Source organism: Symphalangus syndactylus, chromosome 10 (genome assembly GCF_028878055.3).
Source record: "Symphalangus syndactylus isolate Jambi chromosome 10, NHGRI_mSymSyn1-v2.1_pri, whole genome shotgun sequence".
NCBI classification, from domain to species: Eukaryota; Metazoa; Chordata; class Mammalia; order Primates; family Hylobatidae; genus Symphalangus; species Symphalangus syndactylus.
Genome location: NC_072432.2, coordinates 115,655,577 through 115,683,249, shown reverse-complemented (window position 1 = coordinate 115,683,249; position 27,673 = coordinate 115,655,577). Strand labels below are relative to the sequence as shown.

At 46.2% G+C, this 27,673-nt stretch overlaps 1 protein-coding gene across 3 annotated transcripts in view; it reads left to right on the top strand.

Moving 5' to 3' along the window:
- The window catches only part of BIN3 (bridging integrator 3), a 48,354-nt gene that overhangs the window by 10,473 nt on the left and 10,208 nt on the right, over positions 1–27,673 (top strand). The window contains exons 2-5 of one of the 3 annotated variants that reach the window (XM_055295665.2): positions 13,802–13,850; positions 20,331–20,400; positions 21,699–21,739; positions 22,091–22,152. In XM_055295665.2, coding sequence (XP_055151640.1) covers positions 20,377–20,400; positions 21,699–21,739; positions 22,091–22,152 — 127 coding nt within the window. In that variant the 5' untranslated portion in view covers positions 13,802–13,850; positions 20,331–20,376. Of the gene's footprint in view, positions 1–13,244; positions 13,397–13,801; positions 13,851–20,330; positions 20,401–21,698; positions 21,740–22,090; positions 22,153–27,673 lie in introns of those variants that run through there. The other 2 variants (XM_063611447.1, XM_055295664.2) reach the window with 2 other exon arrangements.

The window sequence follows — 27,673 nt, the reverse complement described above, 5'->3', positions numbered from 1 at the left end:
TTATTCACGTTTAGTAGGATTCTGGAGGCCAAGCAAAGACCCAGGAAGCAGGTTTAGGGTTCAGCCTCTTTCCACTCTTTGTCGTGAAAGTGGGACTCTCCAAAGAAAGCAGGGACAAGAGCTCTGCTGGGGTGACCAGGGGATCCCCACCCAACTGCCATCTGGGCCTGCCTTTTATCTCTGCCTCTGCAGAGGGGGTGAGGAAACAAAAGATGGAGAAACCTAGCAAATTGAAAATGCAAAAGAGCTGTTTTTGTAAATAGACATTACACAAGAGCAGGGGCTTTTTTGGAAAGGTTTTACTGAGACAGACAGAATTAGCCAACTGGCATCATGCTGCTAATAGAGATATTTACTGTTTGAAAAAGTATATTTGTAGCTTTGGAGAACATCCTGTTGACTTTTTCTTTATTATGAAAGAAAATAGAATCTTTCCCCCCTTTGCCCTCCGTACACACAGAACTTTTTTTTCTTTTTTGAGGTGGGGCAGTTGGGGGTTGGAGAAGAGGAGGGTTGAAATGTTTTCTCCATTTTGTTGCTGAGACTAAAATATCTCTTCTCCTGCCCTCTGGTGCTCATATTTATGGAATGGGAAGCAGAGCCAAGCTAGGACTCCTACTCCAGAGGCAGAGCTCAGAACCCTCTTAATTTCTTCCAGAACTCAGAGACGCCCTGGGGAGCAAGCCCTGTCTTCACTCTGGCTCTCTGCCCATGCCCCTGATTCCAAGGGGAGCACTGAGGCAAGTGTGAGGAGGAGGGAGGAGAGTCCCGAAGCCCAGTTGGGCCTCCTGCCCTGGAGCACTGCCAACCCCTGGCTGCTATGACCTGGCAGTACCAAGGCTGCTGGTCTCAGGCTGTGACACTGTCGCTCTTGCCCCATGCCCTCCAAAGCAGCTGCTTCTCCTAAGGAAGTCCCCTGTGCCTGCAGTGGGAGAGCCACGGGGATGAAATGGGGACTCAAGGGGAGAAGAGGCACAAGAGCCTGCTGAAGTGCAGTTGTGTTGCCTTTCCTCTCACTCTCCCTTCCTTGCCACCTTTCACCACTTCTTGCAGGAATGCTCCATTTCAGCACAGGGAGAATCTGATCCTTCCATCAGGGCATCTGCCCAGTTTTTTGCCCACTTCTCTGGCAGAGTGGGTTCACTTCTGCCATTTGGCAGCCTCGGAATAAACCCAGCAGTCTCTTCTTCTTTCATATATCCTCTTAGGCTCTGTCAAGTATTTTCCCTTGACCCATCGCACTCCAATAACTTCGTCAGGCTTTGCTTTCAAGGCCAAGGGCCCACTCCATTTTCTTGGTCTGCACTAAATGTACTGTTGCTGGACCCCAGCGCTGGTGGGTATTCTTTTTAGGTTTTTGGGGGTTTTTGTTTGTGTTTTGTTTTTTGGTTACATAAGGATTGGGAGCCCAAAGACAATGATACTACCTTTCTTTGTTCTTTATGTTGCATTACCTAAGAGTAGCTTTCTTCAGGAACCTTAAATCAGAGCATGTTATTTTACAGGCCCCTTGGGCAATGCGCTTATTTTAGTCATTCATTTAATTATTCATCCGGTGCTTACTCTGTGCGCAGAACTAGACTATGAGCTGCATGAGATCTTAGAAGGAATCTGCCTTGTTCATCCTGATATCCCTAGAACCTAGCATAGTATTTGAAACAAAGGTGGCCCTTAACAAATGTTTCCTCATTCAGTGAAAAGTTGAAAATAGCGCTGTGCCTAGTACAGTACTTAACAGGGGTTGCCAAGTAGCATGACATTCAATCCTTGCCCTTGAGGTGCTATGTGTCATAATCAGAAAGCAGGACATTCACACATCAGAGTTAATTATCCTGTACCCTTTACCAAGCAGAGTTTACTTAAGTAATGAAAGGATGGCTCAATATTAGGAAATATGTTTACACAGTTCAACACAATCATAGGTCATAGGAGAACAAACTGGTCATCTAAATGCATGGTGAAAGGCATTGGTGGAATTCAAAAACCTAATATTTGTACCTTTTAGTGAACTAGGAACAGAAAGATATTTTCTTGCTGTTAGGAACATTCCTGGCTGAAATCAAGAATAGCTGCTTTCATATTTGATAGTGAGGGATCAGATGTAAAGCATTCTTACCAAAGTCGGAAACATTTTCTATAACTTCAAGCTAATGCAATAACATAAGGCAATAAATAGGTATAAATGTTGGGGAAAAAGATGAATTTTATCATATTTTCATACCCTAAGACTGTCTACCTGGAAAGCCTAATTAGTTATTTTTCTTCTTTTCCAATTGAATTTCTTAGGCTATATAAATTAAGTATGTAGGTATGGTGACTGGTTTCAGAGTAAATGTGCCAGGAAGATAAAAAGAGAATCCCATTTACAGTATAACCAAAAATATAAAATTCCATGGAGTGAACCTAAGACATGTATAGAGCTAAAACTTCACATGTGTTATTTTGGGATCTTAATATTTAACAAAATTAATGTAGAGGAGATGGATATGAAAAAAAAAACCTTTAAGACCAAGGGAGATAAAAAGGCTTGAATGAATGAAAAGAAATATGGCTCTGAATGAGCAAACCAAAAATAGGATCTTCAAAAGTTAATCTATACGTATATTGCACTTCTGGTAATATCCTTATCAGGGATTTTTAGGTGTGGGGGTGAGAGCACACAGCTAGTGAAATTTATCTTGAATAATTAAAACAGCCAAGAAATTACCTGGAAAAAAAAAATTTTAATGAGAAGGGATTTGCTTTGCTAAGTATCAGGAACTTTTATACATCTAAATAAATCTGTGTTATTGGCAAAAGAGTAGATTACTCTGTGGTATGGAATAGTAGATGCATTTAATGCTGATAAAATAATTTTTCAAAGATGGAATTTTTTTAAAACTATGTTAAAACACCTAACTAGTCATACACTCAAACTCTAAATGCAGCAATGATTTAAATATAAAAAATAAACCACTAAAATTCACATGGAAATGCAAGGGACACACAATAGTCAAAATGATCTTGACAAAGAACAAAGCTGGAGAACTCACACTCCCCAGTCTTAATACTACAAAGCTACAGTAATGAAGGTTGTGTGGTGCTGTCATCAAGATAGACATGTAGATGAATGGAATAGAACTGAGAGTCTAGAAATAAACCCTTACATATATGGACAATTGATTTGTAACAAAGATGCCAGAACAGTTCAGCGGAAAAAGAATAATCTTCAACAAACAGTGCAGGGACAAATGGATAGCCACTTGCCAAGGAATGAAGTTGGACCTCTACCTCACACCATATTTAAAAATTAACTCAAAATGGATCAATGACCTAAATGTAAGAGCTAAACTATAAAACCCTTAGAAGAAAAGACAAGAGTAAATCTTTATGACCTTGGATTTGTCAAAGGATTCTTACATATGACACCAAAAGCATGAACGACAAAAGAAAAAACATAAACTGGACTTCATCAAAATTTAAAACTTTCTGCTTCAAAGGACACCATTAAGAAAGTGGAAACCCAGCCCATGGATGAGAGAAAATATTTCTGATTATGGGCTAATACCCAGAATATACAAAGAACTCTTACAACTCAACAACAATAATAATAAAACAGTTTTAGAATGAGCAAAGGATTTGAATAGATGTTTCTCCAAAGATATACAAATGAACACATGAAAAGATGCTTAATGTCATTAGTCGTTAGAGAAATGCACATCAGAAAATACTACCTCATACCCACTAGGATGGCTAAAAGGAAAAAGACAGTGTTGGCAAGGATGTGGAGAAATTGGAACCCTTATATACCACTGGTGGGAATGTAAAATGATACAATTACTTTGGAAAACAGTCTGGCACATCCTCAAAAGATTAAACATAGAGTGACAATATGACCCAGCAGTTTTGCTCCTAGATATATGACCAAGAGAAATAACATATCCACACAAAATCTTGAACATAAATGTTTGTCACAGCATTCATTAATACCCAAAAAGGGAAAACAACCCAGTTGTCCATCACATGATAAGTGGATAAACAAAATGTAAATCCATACACTGAACTAGTAGTATTCAGTGATTTAAAAAAAAAGGATGAAGTACTGATATATGCTATGACATCGATGACCTTCAAAAACATTTTGCTGAGTGAGGGAGGCTGACACAAAAGGCCACATACAAATATAATTCTACTTCTGTGCAATGTCCAGAAAAGGCAAATCCATAGAGAAAGCAGAGTAATGGTTGCCAGGGCTGGGGGAGGGGAGTTGCTTGCTAATAGGTGTGGAGTTTCTTTTTGGTGTGATAAAAATGTTCTGAAATTAGATAGCAGTGATTTTTGCACAATTCTGGGAATATACTAAAAACCCCAAATTGTACACTTTAAAAGGGTGAATGTTATGGTATGTTATTTAAAAATAAAGCAGATTCTGAGTAAAGACGACAGATTGAATACATACATCTAATTTATCTCCCTCACAAATCCTACAAAAAGCACAGTAAAGCAATTTTTTTAAGGCATAAATCCATAGTTCAGGGAGAATAGAAGAGACATCAACGACAAAATTCGGGAATTAGAGTGCAGTTACATGAGGTAACTGACTTAGTGCCAAGAAAGTCAAGTCCCAAACTGGCATTTGAGAAAACCAGGAGCTATCCCACCTTACATCACAGAATTCTCAAAGGTTTGGGAGTTGGTACTAAGTACCTCTAGAAGTTGGGTGAAGCCAAGGGCTGCGATCAGGGTGATTGGTTGAAAACTATGAATAGTTTAGAGCCCTAACATCTTCCTAACTGCTTATCACTGGGAGACTGTCCCCACCCAACCCTGGCAGAAGAATGAAGAGTCCTCCACCCCAACCCCACCTCCAAAGAATTCTGTACCAGGAGACACAAAGGTGGATTTAAGGTGTGAAGCTTATAAAGCTTAAACCTCAGGGCCCCAACTTAAATGGACCTTTTCCAAGACCCTGGAAGAAACCCTAGGCATGCCTATGTTGTGGTAAACTGAAACATAAAGTATTTGTATTGCAATGAGTTAGGAAAACCTCTGTCTTTTTCTCTGCTTTTACTTCTTCATACTACCCGTCATGTCAGGCAATCCTGGGGCAGCCCAGGCTTTTTGGGGGGATGGAACTAGGGAAGGGTGAATTGGGAGTATACCGTTTTAATTGTACTTTGTAAATACATCTTTGGAAAATGTTAATAAAACAAGAAATCACAGACTCCTGAGTTGGAAATGTGTAAAGGTTACCTTTTGTGGTCAATTTTAAGTTTACTTAACAACTAGAGAGAAAATTGGATTTAAAAATAATGGAACACAAAAATGATAAGGTGAGTGCTTAAATATATAGAAATCATTCTGAAATCAAGCAAAGCGTAACAAAACATTTTCCAATTGTACCAAAAGTGAGTAATCTATTAAGAGAACGAGATCTATTTTAAATAGGAGTGATGGTTGTTAGAAAACTCAGTTAACGAAGAGGAGGAGCAAATGAGAGGAACACATTGATAAAACATTTAAATTTCTGGCGGATTTAACATGAAAGGCATAACGAAGATAACAAAATTCAAAATATGCCCTCCTACAAAGACATTAATGACAAACTGGTCACTGTCATTAATTCAAACAACATTTAAGATTAGTCACTGTACAAGAAACCTTGAAATGTGCCCTGACATCTTAGTTTATTTGCAGAGGAAACATGAGATTTTTCTACATTTTACAACAATCCTAAAATTTAGGTATTACCAGTAAGCTGAAAAAGGCTTTTCTAAACCATCAGTAGTAGAAAAATTTCAAACAACCATACCAGAGGAAAGAGGGAATTATCTTTTTTACTCTAACAAAATGATGCTACCAACTCTGCGTCACATGAAGAGGCAACCAAACACTAAGCAGCCCAAAAATGTAGGGAGACAAAGATAGAGGTGTGTTAGGCAGATGATTCATAAAAATACTGGATTATTTTGTGATGTTTATGTCACTTATTAGCTTTTAAAACTTGGCGTTTGTTATGGTCTTTTCTCTGCCTAAATAATCACTTTCATGCCTATTTGTATGTTTGTAATTTTCTTTAAATGGGGCTTTCAAAATTGTATAAACTTCAAACCTGCCTCTGAGAGGGCAGCCAGCACAGCTGAGGGTGGGACTGCCCTAGTGAAGTCAGGAGGATGAAGTGAACGCATGCCCTCAGAGTGCCAAGGCACACCCCTTCCCCTCCCCACCACACATGCACACATGCACACATACATGCACACGCAGGCTCTTCCATTGCCGAGTTCCCGGAATAGCAGGAGGTTGGAAGAATCTTCTCTAAGGAATTTTACCTGCCCAAGAGAAAAGACTAGAAAGTGACATCAGGGAGTTCCCCACCAAACTGTTCAGCCAGTTTGCAGATTACCCAGTAGATAAACATGGTTCGTGTGCTCAGTGCTTCTTGTCAGCTCTTTTTGTCTGCTGGTCATATATGAGAGTAGGCAACCAAGAATTACCACACATCCAAGGAAAGCACTTAGTATGGAAAATAAAGACTAAACAAAAAGAAAAAAAGCAACTTGGAGGAAAACTGAAACTATAAAGGGAAGAAGAAACTTTTTAATTAAAGCTGTTGTTAAGATCCTCGGAGAGATAAGGCAACCATGAAATAAAAATAAGATACCATTTTAAAAGGACATCCTGAAAATTTAAAAGAGCTCTTAGAAATTAAAAATCTGATAGCAGAAATGGAAAAAAAAAAACTTCCTAGAAGTGTTAGAAGATAACATTGAGAAACAGAAATTAGAGGACCAGCCAAGGAGAGGGTCAGCATCGAAATTGTAAGTTTCAGAAGTAAGAAACAGAAAACAGAAGAAATCAACAACAAAATGTTTAAACCTCAGAACTGAAGATTATAAATTGCCAAATTGAAGCGGTCCTATGAGTACCCACCACAGTGGATGAAAATAGACCCACATTGTTGTAAAATTATACAACACCGTGACAAAGATATATTCCTATAAGATTGTGTAAGAAAGTAAAAAACAGGTTATATACAAAGGATGGGAATCAGAGTGGGTTCAGACTTTCCCACAGCAGCAGTACTGGGAAATTAGAAGACAGAGGAGCAATGTCTATGAAATTCTGGCAGAAATTATGTCCAGCCTTTAATTCTATGCCCAAGCTAGCCTGCAGGTAGAAGAAAAAGGTTTTAGGATGTGCAAAGTCTCAAAAATGACCTCCCACATACTTTGTTCCCACCAAAATAAGGGGTAAACGAAGAAAGAGGAGGATCAGGTAAAAATCATGAAAGAGAAGTCAAAGGAATTCCAGAAAGACTGGTGAAGGGAGAGCTGGGGCTGAGAGCCTCACGGCTGGGGAGCAGGCAGCCAGTCCAGGTTGGAGCGAGGCAGCAGTTGCAGGGCAGACTGTCCGGAAGATGCAAAGGAGAGAACACCTGATACGATGAATGTGTTGAAACCAGAGTTAGACCACAGATTGAATTGGGGATAAGTATGTAGACAATTAAGCAAATGAAAGAAAAGTGACAATTGTCAATTTTAGGAAAAGTTAAAAAAAGTGTGCATGTTATTTATGTATTACTGCTGCGTGACACATTATCCCACAACTTAGTGGCTGGAAACAACAATAAATAGTTTCTGTTGGTCAGGAATTTGGGAGTGGCGTAGCTGGAGCTTTGACTTGGAAACTCTCATGAGTTTGTGACTCAGTACATCGGCTGCAACTGCCATGCCCTAAAGCTTTGACTGAGGCTGAACAATCTGCTGGCTCCCAAGGGCAGATGGAAGAAAAATCACAATATCCTCCGAATAGTTTACTTAATATTGAGCTAACCAAGTTATTATACTGTAACTATATTGAGAAGAAGAGCTGCAAGTGTGGCTTCATGAAATAGGGATGGGTACCCAATTCTTAAATCTTCATCTTCCAAAGTAAAAAGTCAATAGCTAAAGTAGATTTTTAGTGCCTAAAAACCTAACGATCTAGAGGTAGCAGTATAAGCATTTATCTTTAGATGTGCAAAGATAAATACTAGAAACTCAGTTGGGTTGAAAGTGGTTGTTTCTGGCAAATGAGATTAGGGAGTCCTGGGAACTAACGTTTTACATAAGAAATCTTGTTGCCTTATTAGACTATGCACACTATAACTTTGATACTAATAATAGAATTTAGATTAACAAAAGGAAGCCATAAAAGTAATAAAGTAAATATAGGTAAGTAATTGCAAGTTGATGGAGTGGAGGAAGCAGGTCATCCTCAGTTTGATACCAAAAGAAGAACTCACAAAAGGTGGATTTAGTAGATTTGATTTCACACTAATCAAAAGCTTCTGTACATTAAACACAAGCATGTACAAAAGTGAAAGGCAAACACTAATCCAAGAAAAAAATCCTGATATACAAACCAAAGTGTGGTTAGTAAAATGTAAACTGTTTCAATCTTTTCAAAAATGTTAAATGTTTCAATCTGTCTCTAGGGCAGTTTGTCAAAATGTATCAAAGCCTTGAACACAGTATATAGAATTGATCCTGTATGACTCTTGGTGCACACCAAGATTTAGCTATTAGAGTTTTTGTTCATAATAGAAGAAAAATTTGAAACAGTTGTAATGACCAGCAGTAAGTGATGAGTTTACAGAAATTAAACGAGTGGTACATTTCCATTATATACCTGAACCACTCATTTTACTTTGTAGCTCTTAAAAATCAGGAGAGTGAAAATGATATATTCTCATATAAAACCATTCATGATATTTCTTTTACTTTTTAATTTAAAAGTTATGTAAATATTTACATATACACATGCACACACACATAGGTACACACTGTGATTCAGGATATTACTGTTAATTTTTTCCTTTGGATGTGTGTGTGTGTATTTTGTCCTTTGCATTTTTCTGTTTCTTCCAGGTTTTTAACACTGATCAGGTGCTATTTTTGTAGTCAAAAAAAAAAAAAAACGGGTTTTGTTTTTTCTTTTTTTCAGTTTATTTGAAAAAAAAAATGTGGAAAGTGCAAAGAAGAAAACAGTAATCATATTACCACCCGGAATTAGCCACTACCAACATTTGGCATATTTGCTTCAGTTTTTCTTTCTGTAAATTTAAAAAATATAAATAACAACACTAAAACATTAACCTTGGCCATCTTTTAGATATGAAATCATGACTGGGTTTTTTTTCCAAAACCCTTCTTTTCCTCCCTTATACCCCCCACCCACCCTATCCCCTTTTATTTTTCAAGTTTTCTGCAATGAGCATGTTTTTCTATAATAATTGTTTTAAAGTTACTGTTTCTCATGTGGATACTTTACTTTTTAAGGAGATAAACTGTAATTAACTGTAAAGGGTAGAATTTTTTAAATGCCAAATAAGTCTTTGACGTTTAGAAGAAGGTGAGAAGTTTTCCTGGAAGCAGAGAAAGCATTCCATATAGGTGGGGTAGCCATTTGTCCTGGTTGCCCTGGACAGTCCAAGTTGTCCTGATGACGTGTACTCCAGAATGTCCCAGTTTGAGACAGGAAATTATAAGGAGTCCAGATTTGGGGGATTAATGAACAGCCACTTGGCTGCATCATGGCAGTTGTACTGAGTGAATAGGAAAAGTAAGGTTGAGACCATATTACAGAAGCACATTGAATACTAATGTAAGTTCCTCCACTGATTCTAGGGCTGGGGCAGGAAATGTAAATGATGCACTTGGTACATGTTGTAGTGCTGGAAAGTGAGGAAATACACACACACACACATACATACATATATACATATGTTGATGTGGATATGTCAGAGGGACACAGAGGCCAACTGAAAGAGCTGCCAGTGGCGAAAGCTGGAACAGTTTGAGCATCAAAATAATGTATTGGATTATAACCCAAAATATAAGATAAATATCTATGAGTCCATACTGATACTGAATGGTTGAATAAATAAGAAATAGGACTCTGCATGATGGCCTCCTCCCAAGGAGTGCAGTAGGGAAAGGGAGAAGGGGGAGTAACTTCACAGTAGGAAGCTGAGAAAGATGACCTCAGCCTGGTGATCAGGGTTCACATCAGCAGGGTAAGGCATGTTGACATCGTGGACCCTGGGTATGATGTGGCGAGGATGGCTCTTCTGCTTTGTGATCTTCTACCCCAAAAGCCATAACTCCAGTCTAGTCAGGAGAAAAGCATCAGACAAATCAAAGTTGGCGTTCTATAAAATGCGTAACCAGCACTTCTTTAAACTGGCATGGTCATCAAAAGCAGGGAGAGATTTAGGAACTGTCACAGCCAAGCAGAGCCTCAGGGCACATAGCGACTGAAGGTGACATGGTGACCTGGGTGGGATGCTGGAACTGAGAAAGGACATGGGGAAGACTGAGGAGGTCTGAAGAAAGGATAGTCTTGACTCTGTCACTGTTGGTTCATTGATTGTGACCAATGTACCACACCAATATCAGATGTTAATAAAAGGGGAAACTGAGGGTGGGCAACATAGGAATTACGTACTTCCTTCACAATTTTTTTTTTTTTTTTTTTTTTTTTTTTTTTTTGTGAGACGGAGTCTCGCTCTGTCGCCCAGGCTGGAGTGCAGTGGCGCGATCTCGGCTCACTGCAAGTTCCGCCTCCCGGGTTCACGCCCTTCTCCTGCCTCAGCCTCCTGAGTAACTGGGACTACAGGCACCCGCCACCGCACCCAGCTAATTTTTTTTGTATTTTTTAGTAGAGACGGGGTTTCACCACGTTAGCCAGGATGGTCTTGATCTCATGACCTCATGATCCACCCGCCTCGGCCTCCCAAAGTGCTGGGATTACAGGCGTGAGCCACCGCGCACGGCCTCACAGTTTTTCTTTAAAACTTTTTAAATGTGAAGGATTTTTTAAAAGTGTTCTAATAGGGCTTTTGAGCAGGTGAGTTGAAAAATAATCAGAACAGTATGATAGGTCTCTGTGATCGTCAGTAACTGTGGTGAAAATACAAGGAGATACCTGTTCCGTCTGCGTGGTGTACATAACCTCTTATTGTGCCAGAGCACCCAGTTCAGCATGAATGTCCATTCACTTCCAGACCCTTAAGAACAATGAGCCCCTTGGAATTCCATAGGACTTTAAGACTAGGTATTTTCATCACATACTTATCACAAATTCATGTGAAAAGAGTATTGAACTGTGGGTAGCAGAGAGAAAACTGGGCTGGACACCAGGGGTCCTGGTTGCTTCTTCCTGGTTCTCTTGTGAGCCAGCAGAGTGACCCTGGGCTTGTCACTGAACCTCTCTGGATCTGCTTCCTCATCTACAAAAGGAGAGGGTTGAACTGGGGAAAAAATTTCTATGGTAACTTACAATTCTAAAAATACCGTGATACTAAATTAAGGTTTAGAGGGAGGCTGTAGCACCACAAATAATGGAATCTACGTTTCTGATTTCTTGGTCCCTTGTCTACAGTACGAAACTCCAAGAATCGTTTTGAAGACCACTCTGAGACTTCTTTAGAATTCTCATCCTACTCCCCATATTCTTGGAGTGGAGATTCAGTTTAGAATTCCAGTTTTAGATAAGCTGAAGGGATTCCAACTCCTTTGTTTTATACTTTAAGAAACTGGGCTCCAGAGAGATTGAGATTTGTTCAAATCACAAAATGAGTCGGAGGCAGAGGCCAGGTTTTCTGATATTGGGTCTAGAGCACTTTCAGCTGCAGCATGCTTCCCACAGAATACAGGCTGTCTGTTTGCAATGCCACCGGGACCTCATCTGCAATGTCTCCAGAGTGGTCCTTGCCACCAGGACCTCATTTGCACTGTCTCCAGAATGGTCCTTGAGGGCAATTGCTCACTGTCCAAAAACCATCCTGTCTGTTAGCTCTAATCCCTGAGAATGGGAAAAGTAACCAGGGTGTGGGGAAGGAACCCATCTCCCCGTGAACCTTTTCTCTTTAGGTCTGAGAAAGGAAACAACAATTTCATGTTTTCTTTCCTTTTCATTTCCAGACCTTACCTTTCCTCCCTGGTTATTGTGTAGCCAGAATTTATTTGTTTACAGAAGATGCAAATCAGCCAGCCCCCAAAGGGTTAACACTCCCAAATTATGGGGCTGGGTTAACAATAAACAGGATGTCCTCCAGAAATTAAATTTAAACCACTGTGACTCAGGCTGGCCCATCCCCTCCACTGGATCGCTGTTTGGGGTCATTATCGGTGGTTAATTACACCCTTGGGTTTAGCAACAGTGTGTTGGTCAGTTTGGGCCAAAGGAAGGCAGGCTCAGGGAGAAGGGGGTGTGGAGGGAAGGGTGGGATGTGGGCCTGGTGGAGCGGGTCTGGTGCATTGTGGAAGCGGGAGGTTTGAATGGAAGAGTCAAAAGGAGAGGGATGAGCATGGCTGGCTGAGAGCCCTCTGCCGGAGCTGATCCCAGGGATTCTTGACTTACTTCCTACCTGGGATCGGGAGCCTACCCTTTCTGTAGCCATTGGGATGCACTTTCTAGCCTGGCCACTTTTCTTCCTGGAATTGGAGAATCATAGAATGCTCAGTGCCTCAAGGAAGCTCCTAAATTACCTAGTTGAATCTACTCGTTTTATGGAGCAGGAAATGGAGTCCCAGTGCAGCCGTCACCTGCCGAAGGGCAGCCTGCTCAGTGGAAGTGGAGGCCAGGCTAATGCTCAGGTTGAGACTCCTAGACCCATGATCCTCCTTCCTCTGTGCCATGCTGTAAAGTAGGCAATCTGAGGTGCAGCTCTTCATAGCAAGTCCAAGGCAGACTTGGGCTGGATTTCAGATTCTTTTCCAAGTTAGCAGCTTTTTGATTTTGTGAGTTTTCCCAGGGAAATAATCCAGCCCGGCCAATCACTAATGCCTCTGTTATTTATTACCTCTCCCCAGCCTCCAAAGAAGATTTGCAGATCCACAGTTTGCCCCTCTATAGAGAAGTAGTGAAGCGACTAATATAGACCATAGTGATTCGTGATTGCAAGGATGATAGCTATTACAGTGAGTCTGTAATTTCTGAGTTTGCAACTCCTCAAGACACAAGGTCTTATTGTTATTCACAGGGTGTCTCCCCTTTCCTGCCGTCCTCGCCTTTCCTTTCCTTTCCTCCCTTTTCCTTTCCTCCCCTTTCCTTTCCTCCCCCTCCCCCTCCCCTTTCTTCCCTTCTGTTCCCTTCCTTTATCTCTTTAAAAGACAGAGTCTCCCTCTGTTGCCCAGGCTAGGGTGCAGTGGTATGATCATAATTCACTGCAGCCTCAAATTCCTGGGCTTAAGTGATCCTCCTGCTTCAGCTCTCAAGTGACTGGGACTACAGGCATGTGCCACCACACCCGGCTAATTTTTTTTTTTTTTTTTTTTTTTGAGATAAGATCTTGCTATATTGCGCAGTCTAGTCTTGAACTCCTGGCTCAAGCAGTCCTCCACCTGGGCCTCCCAAAGTGCTGGGATTACAGGTATGAGCTGCCATACCCAGCTGATTTTTTTTTTTTTGAGATAGGGTCTTGCTCTGTCGCTTAGGCTAGAGTACAGTGGTGCAGTTATAGCTCACTACAGCCTCAAACTCCTTGCCCACACCTTTTCATTGTCTTTAAATGACAGACTATCAGTAGCAAAGATGTTCTGGGACAGAACAACCTGCATCTGACACTGTAGGTGGGAGGACCTCTCTCTCTCTTAGAACCAAGCCCAGATGCCAATGGTTGTATGCCCACCAGGGCACATGGTCCAAGTACCAAGTAGCAAGCCATGGCCACGCTTCCTCGCCTTCCTGGGGGAAAGTGGCCTGTACTGTACTGATACTTTGAGCTGCATCCTTCCCTACTTCTCACAATATCGCTGTTTGTCTCTTTCTCTTACAGGATTCCTTTTAAGATTGGGCAGCCCAAGAAACAGATTGTGCCCAAAACAGTGAGTAACTCGATTGTTTTGCTGTGAGATTCAGTTCTGTATCACATGGCCTTTGCATAGAACCAAAGCTTTGAATCAACACATCTTGGGGCTGGGAAGACAGCAACCTGGGCCTTATTCCTGCTTATGCGGATCTAGAACCTCACATAGACTGGGGCTTAGAGGGGCCTCCTGTCCTGGGACATTTCCCCTAGGAAAGTTAGCCTGGGCTCTTTATCATCCTTGGGCAGGGGGAATGGGTGGATTACAAAAATGTAGAGGAAGATATTGCTTTAGAACAGTCCACCTCTAGGGACTGGCTTGTGGTCTACACTTTTCCTAAGAGTGTTCCTGAAACAGAGGCCCCCACCAAAGATACTGCCCAGGCGTTTATTTCTGTTACCTCAGCTGCAGAAAAGTCCAGGAAGCTTTTCCCAGTGGCCTCGGTCTGTTTGTGTCAACTTCCAAATGCATTCTTGGCCATGACCCAGAGTCACTCAGCAGGAAGGGAAGATTGAATCCCACCCCCCTTTAAGCCCACAGTTTTTATCCCTAGAATGTTTTTATCTCCAGAATGGGAAAGGAAGAGAATCATAGATTCTTAGGAAGTTAGAGCTGGAAGCTCATAGAGACCATCTAGTCCAACCTCCTGATTTTTCCTGATGAAGAAAATGAGGCCCGTGGAAAGTTGCAGTGACTTTCTCAAGTTATAAAAACCCCACACTGGCAAAGCCGGAGTTAGAACTCAGGCGTGAGCCCCTGGCCGATATTCTTTCCATTGCCTCATGCTTCCCTGGGCTGTGAAGCCCTCCCAGTGTTTTGGAATCCCAGTGCAAAATAGCCTTTTCAACCTCCTAACCCACAAATCTGAGTGGGTCTCTTGGTTTTAACATGGGAGACCACAACTGTAAAGGCCTCTCTGATGTGACAGCTACGGAAAGTCCAGTGCTGTGCTGGTGGCAGAGGCCCTCGTCTGTCATCCCAGCCCCTGACAGTTCTCCTTGTCTTACTAGCTTCTCCCCTCCTTGGCAGAGCTCTCAAAAGCACAGGAAAGAGATTGCTTCAGTCTGGTGAGAAGTTTGGCACACATCTGACCAATGGCTCCATCTCTAGCAAATCCGAAGTAAGGTCACTTGAAAGGAAACAGGCCCAAGTTAAAAGCACCCTCACAGGGTACAGTGGCTTATGCCTGTAATCCCAACACTTTGGAAGGCTGAGGTGGGGGGATCATTTCAAGCAAGAAGTTTGAGACCAGCCTGGGCAACAAAGAGAGACCCCAGCTCTATAAAAAAAAAAATGCACGCCTGTAGTCCCAGCTACTTGGGAGGCTAAAGCAGGAGGATTGCTTGAGCGCAGGAGTTCAAGGCCACAGTGAGCTCTGATTGCACCACTGCACTCCACCCTAGGTGATAGACTGATACCCTGTCTGTTAAAAAAAAAAAAGTTGGGGGGTGGGGCCTCTCTGCTTCATGCAGAGGCAGATTGCTGACCAACTCAGCGTTGACCTCTCATGCAGAGGCTGACCATCTGTGGAGGCCCTCAGCTGAAGTCCAAAGAATCTGGGTGTGCATATGTTGGTCTCTAGCCGGCTGCAGGAAGTGGGAAGGTGTGGCTTTGAGTCTCCAGAGTTTAATCCATGACAGTTCTGAAAGGGAAGTGGTTTCAAGAGGGGTCTTTTATTCTGAATGCTCGCTACAAACAAAAACCCTCCCAGCACCCCAACCTTTATAAAAATGAACTTTGTTCTCTACGGAAAGTGTAGGCAAACCAGCTGCTTTGCCAGTGGGTTGGTGGCAAGATCTCTGGCTCCGTTGATCTAAGGAGTGGCAAGGACTCGCAGTGCGGGCAGATGCACACAGGGCATCCCTCTTCCCTTCCTCGCATGTGTCTCGCTGGAGATGGAATTGTGGTCCTCTGATTATGGCTTCTGCTCTCTGATAGACTGGGGGTCAGGTAGGGGTTAAGAAGCCAGGTTTGGGAGGCTGGCAGCCTGGGTCCCCATCCTGGCTCTGCCACATGCTGTCTCTGACCTTGGGCAAGTTCCTTAACCTCTGCAGCCTTCATTTTCTCATTTATAAAATGAGGATGATGACAGTACCTGTGTCACAGATGTTACTTTGAGGCTCACACAAGATAATACATTGAAGGCACCTAACACAGTGTCTGGCACAAAGTAAGTCCCCAATTAATATTAACTACATCACAGGAAGCTGGTTGATTTGACCCTCTTTATGAACCATCAGGGACTCAGCCTGTCCCAGGCAGCTAGATTTCCCAATGCAACAAAGTCGGCTGGGCCTTTGATCTCTCGCAAGGAATCACAGCTGAGCTACAGCTTGGAGTAGTTATTTGCTTCCCTGGCCTATACCCCTCCACTCCCCAGAGGCACTGAAGTAGAAGTAGTAAGACCCTGCCTCTTCAGTCTTATTCCCCACCCACCACCCCCTCCTGGCCCCCAAAACAGGCCTGGGCTGTGCAGTTGTCTCAGCATCTCTGGCAGCTGCCCTTGAACAGCAGTGACGCACTCTGTTGTTCTTGCCCAGGCACTTTCAGGGAGGGGAGCAGCTGTGGCTGCCTGGGTTATTGGAAGTCATGGAGCCCCTGTCATGGGAAGAAATGCTCATGTTATCTTCAGGGAGTTTCAGGTTTTTGGCTCAAGGCATCCAACTGTCAGGCACAAAGAAAGCATTGTGTCCCTACCCTCACTGTTCTCCTGTGCCCAGGTTATTAACACAAATTCCATTATTATCAAGGCTTTGGCTAGAATGGCTTGTTCCTGCTGGGGCTGACCATTAGAACTGAGATGGAGGAACACAAGCTCCCCCGATCCCGATCCTAACCTTCTACCCAGTCCCCTCGTGCTCCCCAGGTCCCATAAAGTGGCTGGAGCATCTTAGCACAGAAAGAAGCCGCTGCACCTTCTTGCATAACCTGGGAGGAGGGAAGAGCTCTTTGAAGCTTTGCTCTTCGTGTCCCCCTGAAACAAGGGTTACTGTGAGTCTTGCACACAAGGAACATGCACTCCAAGGTTCCTAGCCAGGTGTGTGCTCTGCAAAGTTAGGGCAAAGAGAGTCTGGCCACATGCAGCCTCTCCACTGGAGAAGGATTTTCACCTGCCAGGCGGCAGGACCCTTAGCCTCATTAATCCTGCTTAATCCTGCTAGAACATACCTACAGGGAGCCCACTTCCCACCCAGAGCATCCCTTGAAGGAGGGGCTTCCCAGAGTGCTGAGGATTCTGGGCTTCTCAGACTCCGATCAGATGCACCTCAGCCCTGGAATCAGAGCCCCGGCCCTGCCTGCCTGCCAGTTTCCTTTTTCACTTCACCGTGAGCATAAGTTTGGGTGGGAACTCAGCCTGTTCATTCACTTAATACTGAGTTCCCACTCTATGCCAGGGCCTGACCTGTGCACTGCCAATAGAGCAGGGAACAGCAAAACCCCTTCCTCCCACCGTGGGCCTTGGAGAATGAATGCAGGGAGTGGCCAAGGGTAGTCGTCTGGGGCTTGGTTCTCCCTGCGCTAACCTCACCAGCCTGGCCCAGCTTGCCCTGATCCCCTGACGGTCCATGCACATGTGTTTATACTTGCATTGTTGACTGGGGTCCAATTGCCTTTTTGGCAAAGGCATCAAGCATTCAAAGATGTTCAGATCTTTTCTGTCTGGCTCCATTCCTCGGAATGAGGCTCCAGTGTGTCCCTTTAGTCCCTTAGCCATTATCTGAGAGGCTAGAATTCTGGCAGTGTCCCCGTGCATCTTTCCCCAGTGGAGGAGAGAGCTCTCAGACCAGTGAGCTAGAGAAGCAACCCACCCCAGCCGCTGGAAGCAGGGGAGGTGAAATGTGTCCGAACTCCTCAGGCTGTCAGATGGCCTTGAGCGGCACCAAGTAGAAAACGCACTCCCGCCCCGGACCTGCTCCTCGGCTTCAATGGGAGACCTCAAGTTCCTCACCTTCCAGGATGATCCAACCTAGCTGAAAACCTGAAGTCCCTCCCGGTACAAGTCCAAGCAGTCCCCAGCCAGGGAGACCAGGTGTTCTCTGACATCCCACACACATCGGCACACTTGGGGGATTGCAAAAGAGAGGAAGGGAGCCAAAGGCTGGGGCCCCGGGGTTCAGCTAACACTCAGCACCCCTGCCAAAGAGCGCCCCCTGTGTGTTCTGGATCTCTAGAGGAGTTTGGTTTGGGCCAAGTAGTGCTTAGTTTTAATTTTCTCTTTCTGGAAATAAATACTTTTAATAAGTAAAGATGCTGCTCAGCTGTCATATCCTGCAAGGTTAGAAGAAAGATGTGGGCCAGGCACGGTGGCTCATGCCTGTAATCCCAGCACTTTGGGAGGCCAAGGCAGGCAGATCACTTGAGGCCGGGAGTTCAAGACCAGCCCAGGCAACATGGTGACCCCATCTCTACCAAAAAAAAAAAAAAATTCAAAAATTAGCCGGCTGTGGTGACTCACTCCTGTAGTCCCAGCTACTCGGGAGGCTGAGGCATGAGAATTGCTTGAGCCTGGGAGGCAGAGGTTGCAGTGAGCAGAGATTGTGCCACCGTGCTCCAGTCTGAGCGACAGAGTGACACTCTGTCTCAGAAAAAAAAAAAAAGGAGGATATGTCCAGCAGGCCAGGCACAGTGGCTCATGCCTGTAATCCCAACACTTTGGGAGGCCGAGGCGGCGGGGGGATCACCTGAGGTCAGGAGTTTGAGGCCAGCCTGACCAACATGGAGAAGCCCTGTCTCTACTAAAAACACAAAAATTAGCCAGGCACGGTGGCGCATGCCTGTAATCCCAGCTACTCGGGAGGCTGAGGCAGGAGAATCACTTGAACCCGGGAGGCGGAGGTTGCAGTGAGCCGAGATCACACCATTGCACTCTAGCCTAGGTGACAAGAGCGAAACTCTGTCTCAAAAGAAAAAAAAAAAGTGTATCTAGTAAAGGGAGCTAGGGCACTGTCACAACACCCAGGCAAGGGACTCCACCCTTAGCCAACATCAGGGTTTCCCTGGCTGCCAGTTTCCCATGTGCTTGGGGGGCAGCTTATAGCCCAGGTTTATAGCCCAGCCTGCAGCCCCAGATTGCTCTGGTCTTCCCAGCACCGCAGCCAGCAGGAGAAAAACACAGAAACTAACATTTAGTGAGGACTGCCATGGGCCAGGCACCTTGCAATCTGCTCTACACGCACTGCCTCTTAATCCTCAAAAGGAACCACTGGGGTAGATGTTATTATCAGCTATTTCCTTGCAAGCCACCTAAAGTTGGCTGGGTAAGGTGGCTTAAACCTGTAATCCCAGCACTTTGGGAGGCCAATGCAAGAGGATCACTTGAGGCCAGGAGTTTAAGACAAGCCTAGGCAACATAGCAAAATCCTGTCTCCACAAAAATTTTAAAAATTAGCCAGGCATAATGGCATATGCCTATAGTCCCAGCTCTGCAGGAGGCTGAGACAGGAGTATTGCTTGAGCCTTGAAGGTCAAGGCTGCAGTGAGCCATGATGCCACCACCACATTCCAGCCTGGGCAACAGCAAAACCCTGTCTCAAAAAAAAAAAAAAATGCTCAATACTATCAAGTCTCCACAGCTAGTATCAGAGTTCATATCTTACCTGTCTCTGCTCATGCCTCTAAACTGCATTCTTCCAGCCCTGCTGGAGAAAACTAGGCAGACACCAAAATACAGACTTTCAAGGGCCCTGGCGAGGCTCCTTCACACCAAAGCAAATTTCCCACCTGCAGTCACACCAGAGCCTTTCCGTTCCTTTAGCTAAGACTGTGGTTCCTGCAAACTTGCAAATCCCCTGGGACAGGCAACACTTAAAATGCTCATCAAGCGTTTGTGCTTTAGTGGGAGTGAATTTTGAATTTTTTTCTTATAAGTAGCTTTTGCTGGATCCTAAGGCAAGTAATGATAAAAATATTGGCTTCCTGGATGGAGAAAGAGTCTGTTGAAAAGAGGAAGAAAGATTGTAGGATGGGAGGCGGGGGCACCAATGGTGGGTTTTACTTCACAGTTTTGTGGAAGGTTCTAGATGCTAGGATCATAAAGTAAGGAAAGGAGCATTTTTTCCTGCTTCTGGATTTTACAGTTGAAATGAGGAAGGTAAGCTATCTCCATGCAATGAGTCTGTTGTCATGCCCAGAGAGCCAGAGCTAAACAGACTCTGTGTTCAACTCTCTGTGGCCTCATTCCTGCTGTCCAAAAGGCCCGTCATAGTCAGCAAGTAAATTTGTATCTGGCAGTTGTTTATCTCCACCACTAGGGCCCATGTCTGTTTGAATCACCAGGGTATCCCCAAAACCTGGCAGAATGCATCATACTTAATAGGTGCTCAATACATGTTCGTAGGAATGAATGTTGTTTAAATTTGAAACAAAAAGACCTGAACCAGGACTCTGGATTCTAGCCTTGCATTGCCAGCAGAATGTCCTGCATCCTTAGGGAAGTCACTCCTGTCTCTGGGCTTCGGGCTCCTCATTGGTAACATAAATGCTGTTTTGTCATTCCAGGGCTATGTTGAATTAATCTAAATCCAAACTTGGAGTGCTAAGGTTGATGGGCTTAGAACGCTGTCATCAGGTCAGCATTGCTGGAAGGCAGTGGTGGGAATATCGTGGCTTTGACAGTTTCTGCAGATATGTACTCCCTGACCCTCAGAGCAGAAGTCAGGATCTAGGGCTCTTGGGGACAGGATTCCCGGGAGCAGCCAGGAAGACTTGTTTCTTAGGTCAAGGCTTTCATTTGTCAGCAAATGCCTTCCAGGAGAATGATGATTACGAACACAGGCTGTGGAGCCAGGCTGCCTGGGTTCCATTCCCACTGTGCTCAACTCTACCCCTCACCAATGGGGTGACCTTGGCCAGGGTACATAACCTGGTTCCTGGTGGCCTCCTCAGTACTATCATCGGATAGTCACACCTGCCTTGGAGATGAGTGTAGAGAACTCCATTCTTGTAAAGCACACAGTGAGGGCTCTGTGAACATGAGTTAGCGGTTTTGACTTCTCAGAGCACAGAGCCCAAAGCTGGCCCCTGACGGCTGCAGCTCTGGCCAGGGAGAGCAGGCCTCTAGCTTAGTCTCCTTCTTTGCCTCTCGATGTCATTTACTTCCCATTGCATGCCCGTAGGAGACCAATCATGAGGCTCTGTTTTACAGATAGTGAAGTCAAGGCACCAGAAGAAAGTACTAGACTCCTTAACTTCATCTTCCACAACAAGTGCAGCCCCGGGTTCAGGACTCACCCATTTGGTTTCAGTGTTGCTGGCTCTCGAGAGAGTTGATATCTGGTCGGGAATGGAGAGAGCCTGACCTGAGTCAGTAGTCACAGTGTCTGTGTTTGATGCATCCCAATCACAAAGCACAGGTGCACGATTGTTCCTGACCCACCCTGAGCCCAGCAGGGGCAGGTGGCCCTGAGCGGAGGTCAGGGTGGGTGGGGGGGGTGCCCTGCATGGACCTGGAAACTAGGAAAAGGCAGAGACAGACCCCAATTCCAGACCCGCCCTCTCCTCTGCACACTGCTGCCTCCCTGGATGGGGTCCAGTCACGTTCTGAGCACCCTGACTGCCTCCAGCCTGGGGTGAGGAGGGCACGCAGCCAGTGCCTTGCTCCCGGCTGGGAAGAGCAGAGCCACAGTCCGCTGGCACCTGCCTGGCTGGCCCCTCTGGGAGAGGAGCCTTCCTCCGTAAATCAAACACTTAATTAACTTGGGAACACAGGAATACCGTGTCAGGAGCAATCTGTCGGTGCTTGTGTGAACTGGACCGTGCTGTTTTCTGCGGACTGGGGCAGGGTGTGGAGAGAGTTTCAGGAGGCTAGGAGGTTTTTTCCACCGTGTTGTCATTTCTCCGATAATTGAGTTATCTCTCTCATTGCAGGTGGAGAGAGACTTTGAAAGGGAGTATGGAAAACTTCAGCAGTGAGTGTCAACCCCAAAAAGATGAGGTGGGGAGGCAGGGAGGGACAAGGGCCCCCTGCCAGGTCTCACCTGTCTGCCCAGTGCCCTTCCCTGGGCTGCCCCTGTGCCCCATGAGCACCCTTGAAGCTGAGGGCAGCTTGGGTCACCAGGCTGCTGGAACTGTTCCCCAGCAGTGGCCACGTGAGAGTTATTCACTTGTAGCCTTTGGGTGTAGTGGCACTTCAGTCAGCGGGAAAAGTCCCCATGGAGAAGATCCCCTTCTCCTCCCTGGCAGGCCCTCCAGAGCACCTGGGCTTCGCTCAGGTAGGGGGAAGGAAGAGGACCCCAAGCAGCCCATCCCCTGCCTTGCAGGCTGGAAGAGCAGACCCGGAGGCTGCAGAAAGACATGAAGAAGAGCACCGACGCCGACCTGGGTAGGTGACTTTCCACCCACATCACTGGCTTAGGCAGGTGGGGCAGAGGTGGGCATCCTCCTCCCTCAGCCCCCCAAGGGCTGTGACATTGCTGCACTCAGAGGATGTGTACCCAGTGTCCTGAGAAGCAGCCTGAGGACAGTTACTCCTCACCAGTCAGATTCCGCTTTGCACAGAACTCGCACTGCCCCAGTCTGGATGTGGGTGCTGGGGCAAGGCTCTCCTGGGACTCCAGTCAGGGCAGTACTGCAGCTGGTGGAAGCTTCTGGTAGCAGATGCCTCCATTGCCTCAGAATCCTGGCCACTGGCTCAGGCTGTCCAGAGGGAAAGGGAAGCACGTTCCCTCCCGCAGAAATGAGACTCCCTGGCCTGCTGGGATGGGCACTCCAGTGGCAACAAGAATGGAAGCTGTTGTATGTTTAAACAGGAGGCTGGGTTAAAGTGTAAGGCCAGAAATACCCCAGATAATTCTGTCATGACAAAGGGCACTGGGAGGTCCTTGGGAAGTGGGGGCCAGCAGGTGCTGGGAAACAGCCAGGGCCCTTGGGGAGGTTTCTTGGCTGGAGAGTTCTTATTTGAAACAAGGAGGAACCAGGTCCGGGAGCCTAGAGACACAGGCAGGTCGGGAATAAGGGAGCGTCCAGAGCCCTTGCCTCACGCCATGTCCCAGGAAGGAGGCGACGAGCAACCGGGAGAGATGGAGACCATTCCTTGAGGTTCTTTCTCCAAGGCCTTGACTTTCCCACCCCAGAGCAGCAAGCACTTGACCAAAGGTTGCTCAATAGCTTCAGCACTCCCTGCACAGCTCTGGACAGCTGACTTAGCTCTACCTCAGTTCCCTCACCTGAGAAGCACAGGTAACACCAGTCCAAGTGGCATAGGCTGTTGTTGAAGATGAAGTCGGATGAGCAATGTAAAGCACTGAGAACAGGGCCTGGCACGGGTCAGCTCTCAGGGTGTCCGCTCCTGTTGTCACCGTCATCGTGGTCGGCAGCAAGGCTCCCTGACTGGGTGGACTCCTGCGGCTCCTTCCCTGGGTCCAGTGGGAGAGCCGTGTCTCTATACCACACTGGGACGAGGACCTGAAAGAGACTTGGGTATGGCCAGGACTGCCCACTTCCTCTCACTCAGCAGATACTGACTGAGAACCCACGTGCACCAGGCACTCTCAGCACTAGACTCAACAGCAAGACAAGATGGGAGCTTATGTTCTAGGAGGAAGACCTGCAAGAGGTCCACAAGTGGATCGGTATTATAATGACACGTTGTGGCATGCGAGGTCAATAAAAATAAGGAAGTGGAGAGTGACAGGGTCAAGGGAGGCCTTCCAGGGGACGTGATCCCTGAGCAGAGTCCTGAAGGAATGAGTAACCCACACAAGTAGAGCCAAGGGAAGAGGGCCTGAAACACAGTGGACAGCAAGCACGGAGGCCCAAAGGCCGTGCATGCTGACCAGAGATGCAGGAGAGGCAGCAGGAGGGTGGAGAAGCCATTTTCAGTCCCCTCGGCCACTCCAGCTGCTGAATAATGCCGTGTTATGACTGTGAAGAAATTTCATCTTACCTGAGCTCTTCTGACCTTGAGGTAGGCGGGGCACAGGACACACCCATTTTATAAATGGGCATGTCCATTCGATAAAGGAAGAAGAGTTCAGCTCCTCCAAGTCCAGGGCCTTGTCTCCACAGCGAAGCCTGCCCATGCCCCACTCATTCCTTTTCCCACCCCCACCACCAAACTAGAAGGCGACTGAAACAGCCCCCGCTCCGGAACCCTGGCCCATCCACTCTTGGCTTGGCTATGAGCCTAGTGTAAATGGGGCAGCATCACTGTCTGCTGACACCATTCAAAGAGCCACAGGGCAGTGGGCACCTAAGGGTGGGATTTGAGGACCAGCGTGCTCCTACTTGGTACTGCAGTTAAGAGGAAAACCCTTGAAATGTCCCTAATAGAGGCAGTGATTTGAATTTGTTCCCATTTTATGCCAGCTCCTAAGCCTCAGCCAGTTACTGATGTGTAAACACACCTTTCCTACAAAGCAATGATCACAAAAGGAAAACATTCCTTCCCTTGGAGCCACCGTCACCACCACCACCACCACCATGCCCGAGTGAGCGCTGACTGCCTGTGCAGGGACTGTGGCTGTCTTGGTCTGTGCCATAAATTCTCATGCCAGTGCTAATTCCTGGGCTGTGGGCTGGTCTGAACATGCACCTTGCTCCTGGCTTCTAGCGTTGTCAAACTATGTGTGTCACAAGCCAAGGACTGGATTTGGGAGTTTGTCTGCAATTGTTTGTTTTATAGTTATTTCAGGTCTGAGTTACTTGGGTTGCGTTTTTCTTGATCAGTCCACACTGCCTTTCCAGTTCGGGAGCTGCTGTGACCCATTGCTTCCTTTCCTTCCTGCTTCTGCAGACAGCTGCATTGTCAGAGCATAAATGAAGCCAGGATGTGCTGTGTTCACAGTGGCTTGCTGCAGAACCAAGGAGGGCATCAGGGGTCCGTGACGCACCATCCGTGGCTGTGGAAAGCTTAGTTTTCCAGCAGAGAAACCAGAGTTCGATGGGTGACTGCAGAAGCCTGACACTACTGTCCTCAGTCAGGAATGGATGTGGGCAGAGAGTGCCTCTGAAGAGCTGTGGTGCTAGTCATGGGGCTGAGGCGAGCTTGACAGCCACATCAGTCTCACATACAGGGCATCAGCGTTGTAGGCGGGCTTGCTGTGCCACGGGCCACCGGGCCCCACCTCCAGCCTCCAACCAACTCATGGGCTGGGCGAGACCTGAAAATGTGTGTCCCTGGAGTTCCCAGGTGACGCTGAGGCCCACACTGTGAGCACCACTGATCTGGACAGTTGAGGGGAATGGAAGGATGCCTTTCCTGAGCGTGGAATCTCCTGAGTTCCCCAGCAAGGTGGAAAATCCCCACTTATTCTAAAAAAGATGACCTTTCTTTCAGAAACTCATATTACTTTCAGAGTGCTCTGGGGAATCTTTGAATCTTACATACCAGAGGCCGCATCAGGATTCCAGAGACCCAGGTGGGGTCCAAGACCCTCACTTTCTCTAAGGTTCAAAGATCACCAGCCTCCTGGTGTGGGCCAGGCTGACTATGCCCCTCTCCCAGTCCCTGCAGGGAACAATGAGGGGTATGGGCTGGGGCAGGGACCACAGGTCCAGAGGGGCACGGAGACCTGCTGTTGTTTATTTTTGTTGAGGGGGAACAGAGTCGCACTATGTCATCCAGGCTGGTCTCGAACTCCTGGGCTCAAGGGATCCTCCTGCTTCAGCTTCCCAGAGCACAGGGATAACAGGCATGAGCCACCATGCCCAGCCAAGACCATGGTGTTCTTGGCGTTATATACCCCAGCTCTGCTCTGTGCCCATGAAGCGAGGGCATCACTGGGTGGGGATTCCAGACCCAGTTCTGCCCAGGGCCGGCCACTGAGCCCACTCAGTTCCTTGACTTCCTGACAATGCAAGAGCTTTAGGAAAGAAAGGGGAAAATGGGGCTGGGCCGGGCGCAATGGTTCACACCTGTAATCCCAGCACTTTGGGAGGCGAAGGCAGGTAGATCACCTGAGGTCGGGAGTTCGAGACCAGCATGGCCAACATGGTGAAACCCTGTCTCTACTGAAAATACAAAAATTAGGTGGGTGTGATGGCAGGCGCCTATAATCCCAGCTACTTGGGAGGCTGAGGCAGGAGAATCACTTGAAGCCAGGAGGTGGAGGATGCAGTGAGTGGAGATGATGCCATTGCACTCCAGCCTGGGCAACGAGAGCGAAACTCCGTCTGAAAAAAAAAAAAAATGGAATGTGGGAAGAACGTCTCCTCACTCTGGCTTTTTGGGTTGTTTTCCTCAGATGTTTTTTTAAGAAATAGCAGAAATTTTTCAGAAACATTTCTAGCTTTATCCAGAATTTTATTATATTTTTATTATGCTGTATGTGATCATTTCATAATCAAATCAAGTTACACATAACGTTTGTTCCTAAACCTACAGAGTCACTCCACAGAATTTAAGAGGTGTTTTTCCCTCTGTTACTTCAACATTTCTGGAAAGTTTACATTTCCAGCCTTCTCCCACAGTTTGCCCTTTTGCTGGGTGACTGTAGCACTCTCCCAGATTCCAGAAAAACCCCAGGAGGGTGCTCCGGGCCGGCTAGTCTGCTCAGTGCTGCTTTGCTGGCTGGTGAAGGGGCCTGGGGGAGGCAGACCCTTCCCCGGGGAACACAGGGTCAGGGTTCGGGTTCATGCCATGGAGTGCTAGGCAAGGCCACATCTGTAATTAACTGGGAGGCAGACCTTATGTCATGGGTCCTAAGACATTTTTTCCACAATTAACATCTCTGAAATCAAAGTACTGAAAGTGTAGCCTGGTTTGATTGACAACAATTTTTTTCTCTCTTAGTGGTTTATACAATAAGTGACTTACAATTAAGAGCATCTTAAATTCAGTAACATGCATATGGTAAGAAATGCATTCACAATGTGTCTGCTCTCCTGAGGCCTGCCTCAGACGCACTCTGACACTGGTACAGACGGCATCAGGCCAGCATGACCCTTCTCCAGGGCCGCTTCCTGCCCCTCCAGAGTTTTGTTTCTAGAATCTAGAAATAATAGAGGCCTGAAAACATGTTTGGGACCAAGAGCTCCAAAGCTGCCAGCAGGTCTCCAGCCCGCCTCTGAGCCGCCTGTGACTCCCAGGCTTCCCATCTGCCCAGCAGGGAATGTCAACGCAGGAGGGAGGAGCACAGAGGGGTGGGTGGCACATTTGTGGGGATCGGGTACCAGGGTGCCTTGAAAAACGTCAGCGGACGCCTGATGGACCTGTCCACTGGCTTCCTCTAGGCCAGATCAGAAGGAGAGCAGTGAACAGGGAAGTAGCTGCCCAGGGTCAAGGGTCGGGGCCCGGCTGGCGCACTCAGCCATTTGACCTTGGAGGCATTACGAACCCTTTTGCACCTGATCTCCCTCCTCTCTAAAATGGAACCAAAATACATTTCCAGTAGACATCCCCTGGGTTGCTTGAGCCCTAAATGAGAGTGCATGGGAACCTCGGCAGCACCCCAAGATGGGGACCTGCTGGCAGCTTTGGAGCTCTTTGTCCCGTACAAGTCCCCAGGTTTCCATTATTTACAAACAAAATTCTGGGGGAGCAGGAAGAGACCCTGGAGGAGGGCCTTGCTGTCCCAGTGCCGCCCGTACCAGTTGCAGAATGTGTCTGGGCGAGTCTCGGGGGGGGAATAATTTTCCAGTGTATCTTTTCCTACTGGATGTCGAGGAAACCAGGAGTTGGCAGGCTACAGCTGCTGGCCTAATCTGACCTAGTTTTGTCAATAAAGTTTTATTGAAACAGCCACATCCATTTTTTATGTGCAGTTTTCACAGCACAAGGCAGAGATGAGAAGTTGCAACAGAAATCGTACGGCCCACAAAGCCTGAAATATTTACTTTTGGGCCTTTTGTAGTAAAAGCGTGTGTAAACTGAAGTACTGTTATTCTTGTCCATCCGGGAGTCC